At 37.9% G+C, this 13,699-nt stretch overlaps 1 protein-coding gene across 2 annotated transcripts in view; it reads right to left on the bottom strand.

Moving 5' to 3' along the window:
- The window catches only part of MDFIC (MyoD family inhibitor domain containing), an 83,717-nt gene that overhangs the window by 21,953 nt on the left and 48,065 nt on the right, over positions 1-13,699 (bottom strand). For both annotated transcript variants that reach the window (XM_037511946.2, XM_037511965.1), the window contains exon 4: positions 9,425-9,700. In XM_037511946.2, the coding sequence (XP_037367843.1) occupies positions 9,425-9,700 (276 nt within the window). The remainder of the gene's footprint in view (positions 1-9,424; positions 9,701-13,699) is intronic.

The raw sequence follows: 13,699 nt of genomic DNA, 5'->3' as shown, positions 1-13,699 counted from the left end.
ATCCAATGTCTTTGGTTACTTCCAGGAATAACTTAAAAATAACAACGGGACTTGGTTATCACCTTTATTAAAAACTTGAGCTAAAGAACCACACCTTTTGATGAATTTTCTAAAAAGCCTGTGAGCCAAAATGATCACCATTACTATGTAGGAGATCACCACAGTTATTAAGAAAAAAAAAAAGGAAACAGGCTCAAAACAGTGTTCCGGTATCAAGGTCTATTTAATACCTAATGTAACTCCACCCTGGAATGTAATCTTGACCAGTCTAGATCAATGATAGTTCATTGCCTTTCCCTAAAGGAGGCTGGCTTAGCCTGAAACTCTTTCCTTTTGCTAACAGGTGCCAGCCTCTCAGAGGGAGCAGCCTTCTACATGTGATGCTGCCTAATTCATAGGTCATTTAATAAATTTAATTCCATGTACAGAGCAGACTGAATGTTGCTTTACATAATCAAAACACCCATTTATTATAGTTATAAGGCTAAAAGTTTTCAAATCTATGCTTGTAATAATCAGTGAAGAGTAAATAGTCCACATTAAATCATAAATTCACTTACATTTTAAATTCAACCTACTGTGTATTCTGGATTATGCAGTAATTTCCTTTTATTTTTCCTACACTTCTTTCTTCAAACTTTTTAGCTGCTTGCTTACTGTTTGTCTCCTTTTGAAACAGCTTAGGTAGGTCAAAGAACTTTCAAGTTGGTAGGATTAAGAGTCAGTGAACTGGTGGCGGAAATCCATGGGCAGGTGAGCTCTGTCTCAGTAACATGGCCCACCAGACTGACCTTAAGGCACCACACAAGACAAAAAGCATTAGCTCCTGACTGATTATCTATTTCCTTGAAGGCGAGGCCAAGAGTGTATGTAGGTGGAATGTAACCCATCTGCCTAGGTCCAACCCAGAATAAGCTCGGTTGCCACTCTTCTCCACCCCCTCTCATGGACCTACGCTTTAATTGTCTCCTCCGACTCCCCTGGAGGAGCCTCACTAAATTCTCCTTTTCAGCACTGGTTCAGCACAAAGTCTTGCCTGGTCAACTACACTTGATGCTCCCTGGTGAATTATTTCTTTATAGGATCCACCGTTTTGGGTCAGGGTTTAGAACACTTTTCTTTCTTATACTATGTGTAAAAGCTATGATTAAATTAAATTAGGAGTCTTATCAACCTAAAACTTAAGAAGCTATCAACTTCATTAACTTGTGGTTTAAAAGGCATACCTAGAAATTTGAGAGAAACAAATGTCCTCCCGGTCAATGCCTGCCATTCCGATGTAGTTCATGTTCCTGCAGTAAGATAGGGGTGCAAACTTGTGATTGGTCTTTTAGTCGTGTCAAAGGTTTCATTTCCTCATTCCATAGAAGTTATTCAGAAGACTTCTAAAATTAATCAGCCAGGCAACCTATTCAGAGTGGCGTCATCTGGGTTAACAACTCAGTACTTTCTTTTACATCAATAATGGGTATGCATTCACAAAACTCGGTGTACTGAACTCTAGGTAGATATAAACTCTAAAGAAAATATGCTGGCTTGTCAAGAAGGTGTTCTTACCATCCCCTAGTCTCACACTTAGAAGTGCAGTCATCAATGTATTTGCTCACATTCCACAACCCACATCATTCTGGATTCTCTATAAACAAATGACATCCACAATGTTAAATCCAACAGCATTATTTCAGTGCTCATCCTACTGAACTTGTTAGCAATATCTAGTTCAGTCCTCTTCTTCACACACACTTTCCCTGGCCTCCAGGACACTATGCTTTCCAATTTGTTTCTTTTCTTACTGTATTCGCTATTCCCCTCTCCTCTGTGCCCTCTGGCCTCTCCCACAGGCTAGCGCATCACCTCTGGAGAATGGTCTGAACTTTGCATGGGCTTGTCTCCCAAGTTCTCAAGCTGAACACACATTCCCATTCCTACAAACTGGCTGGCCTCCAGTGATCCCTGAGTCACTTGGTTCTCAGCCTTGTGACCTAATCTCTTTTATCTCTGCTTAAGAAAATTCATCCAGACTGAGTTTCAAATATTCTCTCCAGGAGAACAAATACAAATAGCATCCTTGGGTCTAACTCCTCGTAAGCTCCAGCTGTGTTTCCAAATGCTCTTGGATTGTGACCATCATTTGAAAGTGAACATGTCCTAAAACTCAATGCACAACTGTATCAAACTATACTCAGCTGTTCCTCCAGATTACCTAATTTCTAGTCATTTTCACAACAAATGGAACTGGAAAAATGACTATCCAGCTTGGGACGCATCTCTGATTCTGTTCCAGTTCTCCTCAACTTTAGCCCTGGCCCGGGACCCTTCATTCAATCCAAAGCCCCAAAAGAAAACCTTCAGGTTTGTCACAAACCTTGGGATTGAAAACGTTCATCCTAGAGAAGTCTGCCTGCTGTACCTCCCTATTGTTTGACCTAATAAAAATGCCTACTAAATTTTTCATCACCTTATAAAGAAAAAAATGAAACCTGATATTAATAGGGTGATAGGATGTATTCAGTTCTTGCCATTGGGTCTATTATTTTGAAGCTGGATCACTAAATAAATCTTTTCAATCTGCCAGTCCACACCCCAGAACTTCCTGGCCAAATTATCTGTGTCTCTATTGTTTTATTTCCTCCCCACCCATCTCCTGAGTGAGTGCTAAACTAATTAAATTGTTGGAGCAGCAGCCTAAGATAGCTTGTCCACAAAACCTAAAATCCAGAAAGTAGAGTCCTTAAGTAGATACACCCATCTCTTTACCATGGGCTGCTACTCTAAAGGAGTTCTTGGGCACATGTTTAGGTGTCTCTGTTAAATTATAGATTCTTATAAAATCTTTCCTTGCTCCTCAAAAGGATGGGTAAAAGAAGAATTTACTAGAGGTCATATATAGCTAACATTTCCCCTAAACTCTAAAGGAAGTGTACTTAGGGCCTCCCCTGGTGGCAGGGGAGTGCTGGGCTGTGAAGCTGCCCACAGCCTCTGCAGTGCCGGTTCATTCCCCGGGCCACTGGTGAGGGTCCCACATGGCGCGACAGAACTCTCCTGTCTCGCCCGCTGCTCCCCTCAGCAGTGTATTTAGTCAGTCTGCCTGTTCGGTTCCCTGCTCTGGTGAAATCTCTCAACTTCTGACTGTACCCAGTGCTTGTATAAATAAATAAATAAATCTTAAAAAAAAAAAAAAAGGAAGTGTACTTACACATACTTTTGGCCCAAAGAAAACATCACTTATATTTAAATAGATACTGGTTTTAAGAACAGTTGATTAAACATTCCAAGTAAATAAAAAGCTATGATTTATGTAAGTCAAATAATTTAGATTTTGACAAAGTCAAATTTGATCATGCTTGTTCTCATTCTCACACTCCTCTCCTGGCATTACTATTGCAATTTAGTTTGTTGGGTAAGCAGTCGAATTTATTAAAATCCTGTTTACTAATGGACCGGCAACTATGGCATTGGAAAGCTGAATTCTAAACCTCTCTACCACACAGTTACACTGACATGGAATGGAAAGCATTGTGCCTGAGCAAACAGAACAAACAAAACATCATCCAAGGAAATTAAGTATTTTGAAGAATGCAGCGACATACCTTGCCAAGTCATAGAAAATTTATTTCAGATTATACTACTACGGCCGTATCTGAAAGTCCTATTATACTGAGTACTACAATTATATGAGATTTTATACTACTACTAAAACTAAGAAGAATTCTATTTTACCTTTCTATTTTTTTTTTTTTTTCTGGCTTTAGGATTTGGGGATATGGAATGAGAAAAACTGATGGGTTTGGGAGGCAGGATTCTGCCTTATAATCTTGCCTTAACTGAGTTTATTTTTGCATTTTTCTTAGCTCAAATACTTGTACTCCCTTTTATCTCTGCACAGTCTCTCCTTTGAACATCTCAGCCATTCCTGAGGTTTCAACCACAACGTCTACAGAATGTTAAAAAATAAGTGCTTATATTCTCCAGTTTATATTTTTTACTTGCTGAAATTCACTGAACACTTGTTAATCAGGCACTAGGTTATATACTAGAAAATTTCTAGTCACAGAAACAACAGAATCTTTGCCGTCAATGCTAATACATTGTAGTGAAGGGAGATAGATAAATTTGAGTATCCTTTTGTATATGGAGGGTAGTGTACAAACTGGGCATCAGGAGATGACGCTTGATTTTTTTTTTTTTTTTTTTTTTTTTTTTAGCACTCAATGCGAAGAGGTCAAGATGGCAAAGCTATTAAGAACATCCCTGGGTGAGGAGAAAATAGAGAAAGCAGCAGCTAAGGTATTCAGCTGTGTCCCTTAACCAAACATGCAGTAACCTGTAGCCATCGCTGAGAAGGTTCAACTTCAAGTGCAGTGAGGTAGGATGGGGTTTGCAAATGAGGAGGAGGGGAATGGATATTTTTACCATTCTACCAGCAGTTCTTAAGGAGCAGGGAGAGGGATAGAGCTGAACCACCTTGCGATTTGATTTTCAAGCTGTCCAGCTCAGTTGTGCGGCAACCCCCTGAGGCCGTGTTCCTCTTTTCATCCCTTTGCTAGGTTGTGAACGCAGGTAAATTATACCACAGGGGAGAAAAAGGAGTCTAAAGTGGAGACAGATTGCAGAGGTAAGGTGCTAAGCGAATAGTTCAAAGGAAGAAAAGCATAGAGAACCAGGAAAATCAGAGGCCTGGGCTTAAGTTCATCCAGAGGGTCAAAGGCCTCCTGGAGAGCTTGTTAGCATCATAGACTCAACAAGCATAAGGCCAATACCTCATTTTGTATAAAAAGACTGTCAGCACAATCAGGGTGCAAATGCTTAATATGTAGCAGTGTTCACTACATGAGGCATCCTGGTTTTACATAATTCAGCTATGGAATTCTTGCATTATGGAAAGATAGTACTATGTTTCAAAGAAGTCATGTATGTCTGAGCTATGTAGCTTCAGAACAAGGCATCCCATGAACTGATCCAGTCTCACTGTCCTAAGTTCCCCTCATGCTGAATGCCTCCCTTGACCTTCAACTTCCTAATCTGGCCCTATCTTTCAGGTCTCAATCCAGGCATTACTGTCTGAACATTCCTGGCCCTATGTGCTCCTTAGTGAAGATAACAGTTGCTAATACAGTATTTCATCTAGGCCAGGTAATGTTCTAATTTAACTGAATGCTCTATCGATTTAACTGTCCCTCACAACAATCCTATCAATATGCTCATTTTACTGATAAAACACTGAGACACAAAGAGATTAAGAAACCTACCAAAACCACATCACTGATAAACTCAATGTTTTTACCCAATACAGACTGGGTCCAGAGTCTGTGCTGTAATCACCAGGCTACACCGCTTCTGTGTGGTTAAGGACATGACCAATCCTATCAACTGCTGTGTACACAATGCTCTGGACTGCCTTGTTCCACATTTGTGTTCAATGGGATGCTGGGATTGGAGATGTATAAAATCTCTCCTAAAGATATCTTTGTTGAAACTTAGTTTTAAAATATACAGCTGTTAGCTAAAGTGTTAGGATTTACCAAGCCTATGGTAAAAGTATCTTAGAGGCTAATGAAAGCCCTTGGCAATTTTAATATTATATGATACTAAATTATACTATAATTACTTCAAAGGTCAAGAATCTTAAACATTTAGTCTTAAAATTCTCCACCTGGGTGATGCAATCAGAAAATTTAAGTATGTATGAAAATATTTAATTATACAAAACAAATTGAAGTCTACTAATTTAAAAACCTTTAAATAAAATGTACAATGTTTTCCCACATGGGTTGTTCCCTCCTCTATTGCATAAAAGGAACTTTTTAAAGAAAATGTGTGCTTACAGTCATTAAAAAATATTTTCCAGTGCTAGTTTTAGGGAAAAGTAGGATAAAATGGTTTGGAATAAAACATTTCATCATTACTGAATGGTGGGAAACTCTAAGAAGCGATGGTGCTGGGCACTACTCGGGGAGGGGGGTGGTGGCAGGGGGAGAGGTCCAAATGTGCTGCTGGGGTGTCAAAGTAACACAGTGTTTTGCACTGACCATGAAGCCAGGTGTCTGAGTTTGAAACTCCTTTTATGTACCAATTGACTCTGGATTCACTTAAATTTTCTGTGCCTCCATTCATTTATAATTAGATGGTTAAGTACATCCATGTAAGCAAAGCAATAAAACATTACTGACTATATAGAATGACTCTCCCTCCATTATCAACCACATGAATCATCATAGCTCGAAGGGAGTCAGCCAGAGCACAGACTATTGTCTATTTGCATTCAGCCCCTTGGTCACCCACAGTTACAGACATATTAAAAGATGTCAGTCTGACTCAATTTTTGTGGCCAGGCCTTACCCCTGGTACGAGCAACAAGTGCACACCTTAGCGCTGACTTCCAAACTTCCTGAGCAAACTCCTCTTAGTGCACTTAATGAAATGCTATGAAACAATCTCAACCAGAAAAATGTCCTTCTAGTTGCCAATACCTAAGTACAATACAGAAGTCATAATAACCACAGGCACCATTGTTAATCTGGGCACGGTTAGATCTTTTTGAGATTTTCAGTGAATAGCAGTTTGCAAATTATTTGCTCATTGTTATGTAAGAAAAGGCATAGTCATTTAAGATTTAAGAAAACTATGAAACAAAAGAAAAACAAAGGCAAGCCTATTTATATCCCCCTTTGTTTTTGTCTTTTTTTAAAAAAAAAAATAATTTCCGTCTGCTCAGCAGGTTTTAGGTTTCATCTCCACTAAGGATCACATACTCTGTAGTGCGAGAGACCTGTTCTGAGAATGAAGCAGCTCTACGGTGAAGACAGACACAGAATCTTGGAACCAAACCTGACGCTCAAGATTTATGATCCAAAGAATTTTATAGAAAAAGTAGTCCCAGGAAACCCAACTGGCCCAGCCCACAGCAGAGCTGAAAGCCTTTCCTTTAAATGTGCCATCTACTGCTTGTGGGCTCAACGACAGCCCACGACAGCACATCACCAGAGAATACACTTAACATCAAAAGAAGAAACAAAATCTAGGGGCACAACCCGACAAAGCTGTAAGAAAAAGTATGACGACATCTAACTTTGAGGACATAAACTAGGACAACGGAATTTTCATCTCGAGTCAAGCATTCACAATAAAAGAAACCTACCGTTGGCTCATTGGTTTTATAGCTTACCAGTAAAGTTCTGGCCAGGACACTGTGCAACACAGTCATCTTACTGGAATGGACTTTGTGATAAGAGACTTGCCAGGCACTTTCCTTGTCCATATCTTTGTGGTCAGACATACACACTTGAATTATGTGTGAGAAAGGGGGAGACTAAGAACAGAACTATATTTGCGTAACTGATTTCCCTCTGCTTGTGTTACTTAAGTTGCATCTTCCATTAGAAATAAATTCAAACACGGTATTAAAAATAAAGAATGAAAGTTTCAGCATTTTTGTAAGGTATTTCAAGTTGGATTGATATGCAAATGTTACCATTCCTTAAAATAAGTAAATCTCAGAACGAAAATATGAAGTTGGGGTATAACAGGCACATTCAAATTTATAAAACAAGTAGATTTCAATAGAAATGAAGATCCTCTAAAGAAAATTGCATTGCCTTCCCAACTCCTTGGAGAGCCAGTTTAGTTAACTGCCTACCTATGCTTCAGAGATGACCACGCAGCTTACATGTCAAACTCATTTTAAAGTGTCAATCATGTCCCTTTCAATCTAATTAGTTTGGAAAGTAGTGTCACTGACCTGGAACTATACAGACCATTTATTATCATATTATTTGATCAACTTAACACTTCTCCTCAGTTCAGTTTGAGACACCTGTAGCCAAAACGTAATATCCTTTCCCCCCACTCATTGCTGGTAACTCTCAATACAATTTCCTATTTACAACTCAATTTATCTCTATGAATAAGCATGACCAGAATCACCCACAGAATTCCATGGCTACCTTTCTATCTATAATGAGAGGTGATTTTTTGATGCCCAAGGAGAACAGGGGAACGTGGCTTTGTGGATATGATGCAGTGAACAGGACAGGTCTCTCTGCCCCATCACATAAGCATTCCTATCTGTTGCATTTCACAAGTTTGTCTTGCATTCTAAGGAAAAGGAAGGACATCCCCTGGTGGCATAGGTGGTTGAACATAGCGCTGTGAAGCTGTCCACAGCCTCTGCAGCGCCAGTTTGATCCTGGCCGGCTGGCAAGAATCCCACATGGCACGGCAGACCTCTCCTGTCTCGCCCGCTGCTCCCCTCAGCAGTGTATTTCAGTCAGTCTGCCTGTTCTGGTCCCTGCTCTGTCTCTGGTGAATCCTCTCACTCTTCCGCACATCTGGCCTGTACCCCAGTTCTTGTATGCATGAATAAATATATCTTAAAAAAAAAGGAAGGCCATCCCTAAGAGGATAATAAGGAAGTTAAACATCAGGTGTTCACAAAGCAAGCTGGCGCCCACCCGAAATCTCCACATGCCTGCATCAAAGGACAAGCTGACTCTCACCCATCTCCCTTTTGTTTCACTCCTTTATATAAATAACCCTGCACTCAGCCAGAGTGTAGGACGGTGGTCTTTCAGACATAGTCTGCTGCCCTCCTCAGTTTATCTACAAATTAAACTACTCACCTTCTTCTCAAACTGTTTCCTTTTATTGGCTAAGGGAAACTGAGGCTGGCATTCAGGATCAGGGACGCTGGGAGCAATTTAGGACCTTACAGATGGAGGAAACTTCTTTTTGTAAGATATATATAATACAGTAAGCCATTTTTATAAAAGAAATCTTTAGATTATAACCCCATTTTCATCAGATGGGCTTATACTATAAAAACAAACTTTTCCAGGTCCATCGTATTTAACCTGACTTTAACTTAAGTTACGCCTCATCCTGACCCTGGTTAAGAAATAACTCACTCCTGAGAGTCAAAGAGCCAAGTGACCCCAAGGAGGCGCTAAAGGCCAGACCACAGTAGAGGTGAGGTGGGAGGTAGGAAGGGTAGCCAGATGTACCAGTCAGTGAAGCAGCAGATCACCTGGCCCACCTCTAGCAAGAGCATGAGAATCACCAAATCTTTCTATTGGGTTAGTTTTGCATATTTGAGAACTGTTTTTGCAAGACCAAAATACAAGCAGGCAATCTTATCCCTGAACCACAGAATAACATATTGAACAGAAAAAATACTCAAAAAGCCGTAGGCCACCAAAATATTGTAGTGACTATACATTCATTTTAGAAGGCAATATTCTAAGGCAGGATATCAGCTACCAAAGTTTCCTTTCCTAGTTTGTTTTCCTTTGGAGAAGTTACACTTTACCACAAATGCCTGTTTGTCTGAAGGATAAGCAAGAGTCTGCATTTATGTTTGCTCTATCAAATAATAGTGAATATAATTTTACATCTGGTCAAATAAAATATGCATATAGCTCAAACTTACCTTCAGGTGAAGAACCTGTCTTTTGGGAAAAGACAGCATTTACTTTACTCTTCTTACTGATATTGCTGTTTACAGACAAGCTGGATTGAATTTTTCGATGCATTTTTTGAGAAACAGGTGCTGAAAATTTTCGGTTATCTGCAGAGGCATGTTTGGCCCCATGGTGAATTCCATTTCCATTGCTCAGACTTGGGTGGCCATTCTTTATCTTGCCTATTTCCTCCTCACTAGCTTCCTGTGCTGAAGTCTGCAGCTGAGGCAAGCGCTGAGGCTGGGCTAGGTTAAAAAAAAAACAGGAAAAGTTTATCCCGCTAAGAAAAAGATAATACTATTTGAAGATAATCAAAACACATTCAGTAATGGACTTTTGGGATTTTACCCATGAAACTGAAAATGAAGAGGAAAAGAAAACAAAAGGAAAGTACTAATAAACATGAGCACAGATCAGGTACAATTACTAAAAGAAAAAATGGAATCGGGATTATCAAAGGTGACTTTACACGAAAGATAGCGAAAGAAAAGTAAAAAAAAAAAAATGTCTGGTTTGGGAGCTTTTTTAAAATTAAAATTTAAGTGAGTAATCTGAAAAAGTAACTGAACACTTCTTCAGCAAATGTTGTTTTCCATGCGCCAGGTCCTTTGGATGCAACAGACACAGCAGCACTAGCTCAATAGTCCTGAGAAAGATAAAGTACTTGATTATCTTTTGAATTAGAAGGAAAAGGACAATGAATTCAGGATTCAAATCTGGACAATATAGAAATATAGTTTTCTTTTATTTTAAATTCTGGAAACCAAATCATTTCCATTTTTATTCTTAATTCTTATTTTAAAATAAACTGTATGAAACATTATACCAAAGGTCCTAATAAAAGCAATAAAGAAAGAGAAGTAACAGGTCTGAATATTAGAAGGAAAAAAAAATTTGAGTGTATAATGATTTGAAAGTTCTAGGTGACATCTAAGACTATAATTCGGAAAAATTAAGAATTTAGCCAGATTACCACAGGATCAGCCATACTAAAAATCAACAAAGTTCCAAATGCTAAATTAGTAACCACTTAGTAAACATATAAGAAAAAAATAACTTTGAAATAACAAAGGGGAATGAAGAAAGGGGCTGAAAGGCAACAAACAACAAAAATCCTTTAAGTCTGCAGAAATTAAACAAGGAAAAAAATGGAGCTATTTCCTGGTAAAAATTTCTAAAAGACATAAAACCTTACTAAATGCAGAGTATAAATATGCTAGTCCTGATAACGTTGTATTTCCCCCAACTTATCTGAATAGTACAATCCCCATGAAATTTTCACCAGGCTTGTTTATGGCTCTTGACAAGCTCAAGAAAATCTGTAAGGAACTATAATCAAGACTCACCCAGCAAAGTTTTAGGGGAAAGAGTTGTGGGACTTGACTTACTAAAGTCTTATTAAACACTACAGTGACTAAAGCAGTGCCATGCCAGTTCACGTGCAGACATAGAAACCAATGGATTAGCAGAGTTCCAACATGTATTTGTAGGTACATGGATGAGCATGCAAGTACACTCCAGCTGTATTAAATGCCTATATGTGAAGACCAAAATGTTAGTGTATAAGAAAAATACAAAAGCCTCTTAACAGCATGATGCTAAAGAAGGACAAACTGACTTGATTCTTTGGATAACAAATCATGAAACAAACAGGGTAACGATTCATCATAAATGCTGCCCAGCATTTCTGATCACCCTCACTGATTCTGGTTAGTCCTCTACCACGTCCCCGGACGACTCAGTATCTCGTGGGCACGTACGTGACCTAAGTTCTACCAAGCAGAAGCATGACCTGCATTCGGAAGTGACAATGCAGGGGGTAGGGAGACCAAGGAGGAGGGGAGCCTCCGGCCACAAACATTGAAGAAGCCATTTACTGGTGTTAGTGGGCCAATGGTACAGGGGTGATTTTTTTTTTTTTTTTTTTAAATTAGAGAAGCCCCACTGAATGAACAGGCATGATTCTTGGCTGTGCAGCTCTTAGGAGAATTTGTGTTCTGCTAATAAATTTATTTTTTACTTAAATTAGTCAAAATAGATTCTGGTTTTTTGTGGCTAAGAGCCCAGATTTCACCTTAAAAGTTATCTGTTTACACTGGTTAAAGTATGGCATTATTATTAAAGTCAACATTTACCTTGATTGTGTAGTTTCTACATAAAGTTATCAATTATGGTATTTCAAGCAAATACAATGACAAAAACCATTGTCTACATTTTACTATTTTATAATTACCTAGAACATTAAAATCTAAAATTACTGTTTTGTCTTTTTTCTATTTATGATTATAATAGCTTTGAAATGTAAATTAAATCTGCATACTAAAAACTTCCCAACTTAGAAAAAATATTACATATAAAGAAATGACAGTTTTACATGGCATTGATTAAAAGGGGCTAAAAGGGACTGATTATCTGTTATCTGGGGACTAGTTAAGACTTAGAACCTTTCTTTTTCAAAAATATACACTATTTCAGTCTTTAGCATACATTTTTTACTTACATTGTTGTTGGCATATCGTACGTTTCGTAAGAAGTCTTAGCGTTAAAATAGTCTATCCATAAGTGTATATATTTCAAGAAAAAAAGATTCATTTAACAAAAATATGCTTTCATAACAAATCCATTAGCATTAATGCCTAATTTATAAAATATAGGAAATTTTACCATTTTCCATTCTTTAGTTGTAAAGAAGTCTAAAAATTAAGAATCTGAGAATACCACAGGGTAGTAGTTGCAAAACGTATCACAATGCTTTGGTTTTCTCCTAACTAGTGATAAGAAAAGGTTACTTCTCTACTTAGCAGTTATATAACTAAAATCCACAATCAAGGCATCTGCAAGAGAAGATCTAGTTCTTATGGACGTGCGATCATTTGATCTGGAGATTAATTTGCTGCACCTGTAACTTCTTGTATCAGCTAGAATGACATCCTAATGACTGCTATTGAACATAAAGCTAGTTATGCATATGTCTTTAAAGGGATGCCAAATAAGACAGTTCAACCTAATTTGGTGCTCTTTTCAGAGCACTTTCCTGTAATCTCTCCAAATAAATGGAATGCCTGGGCTACTTTTTCTCTGAAAAGAATAATTCACGCAATCTGAGAGTTTCGTTACATCGTCATGTCATTGACCAATGCTAGGAGACTTCTTACCAATCAAATTGTGCTGTCATATTCCACAATCCAAAGTAAATTTGGATTACCATGTAACAAACAGTCTCAATAAACACAAAGTGATAAGAGCAGTATCTTGCCACAGAATTCTAAAATTGACCTGACCTTTTTTTCTACTATCAAAATTGACTATTTGCAAATTACTGCGTATAGATGGAGTGATATTCAAACATATCCTTACTGTTTTACCTACATTTCAAACTTCAAAATGATTTCTATTTCTGGTGGAAGATAATAATACATTCTTTTTTGTTTCACGACCACCTAATTTTTACTGTATACAGATTATATTTATGGCCAAGTAGACAAATATTTTCTCTTCACTCCACTTTTCTGATATTAAAACAGTTTCTTAATTTTATGAGTTTGTCAGTTGCATGTAGTATATAGGTCAACTCCAAACTGAATAAGCCTTAGATTAGTTACCTTAACAGCCATTTATTTTAACCTTATCAATATTTATGGGTATGACTTGTATCTTATGGTAAAATTATAACTAAACCCAAGTCAGAATCTTGATTTTATTCTTAAAGAACAAAACTGACTGATTAAATCCTAAGTACGTGGCTTTCAACAGACTTCCTTATTGTGTAAAAGTTGTGTATGGCTTTAAAAAAAAAAAAAAGCACACTCGTATGGGAACGACACAATGCTTCTTAAAACACAAGTGATGCCTAGGGACCCTCACTCTCCCTTTAATGATCCACTGCTCTCATTCAGCTGTCTTTCTTTTTTCAAATCTTTACATATGTGACAGCTCTCAAAAGTAGACCATAGACCATCTGGCATTTTCAGAGGTGTAACTTGTGCAAATTCAGCTCTATTGGGAGCGCACTGCTATCTTCTGCCTGCGTTATAAAGGGACAATAGACTGTAGAACTTATGAGTTGTTTTGAATTATTCATTTTTTTGCCTGTATATTCAAGAAATTTTACAAACTCTGCATTTTGTACTACATAATCACATGCGTTAAAGGTACAAAGAAACTTTTTGACACCTCTTTTCTACAGAAAGCTGGCATTTTATTTGATATGTGAGCGTTCAGCAACTGTTATATCATTCTAAACA

This window comes from Talpa occidentalis, unplaced genomic scaffold, assembly GCF_014898055.3.
Source record: "Talpa occidentalis isolate TD23 unplaced genomic scaffold, MPIMG_talOcc4v2.1, whole genome shotgun sequence".
Classification (NCBI taxonomy): Eukaryota; Metazoa; Chordata; class Mammalia; order Eulipotyphla; family Talpidae; genus Talpa; species Talpa occidentalis.
The sequence above is the reverse complement of the archived record's forward strand: the minus strand, read 5'-3'. Positions and strand labels throughout refer to the sequence as shown.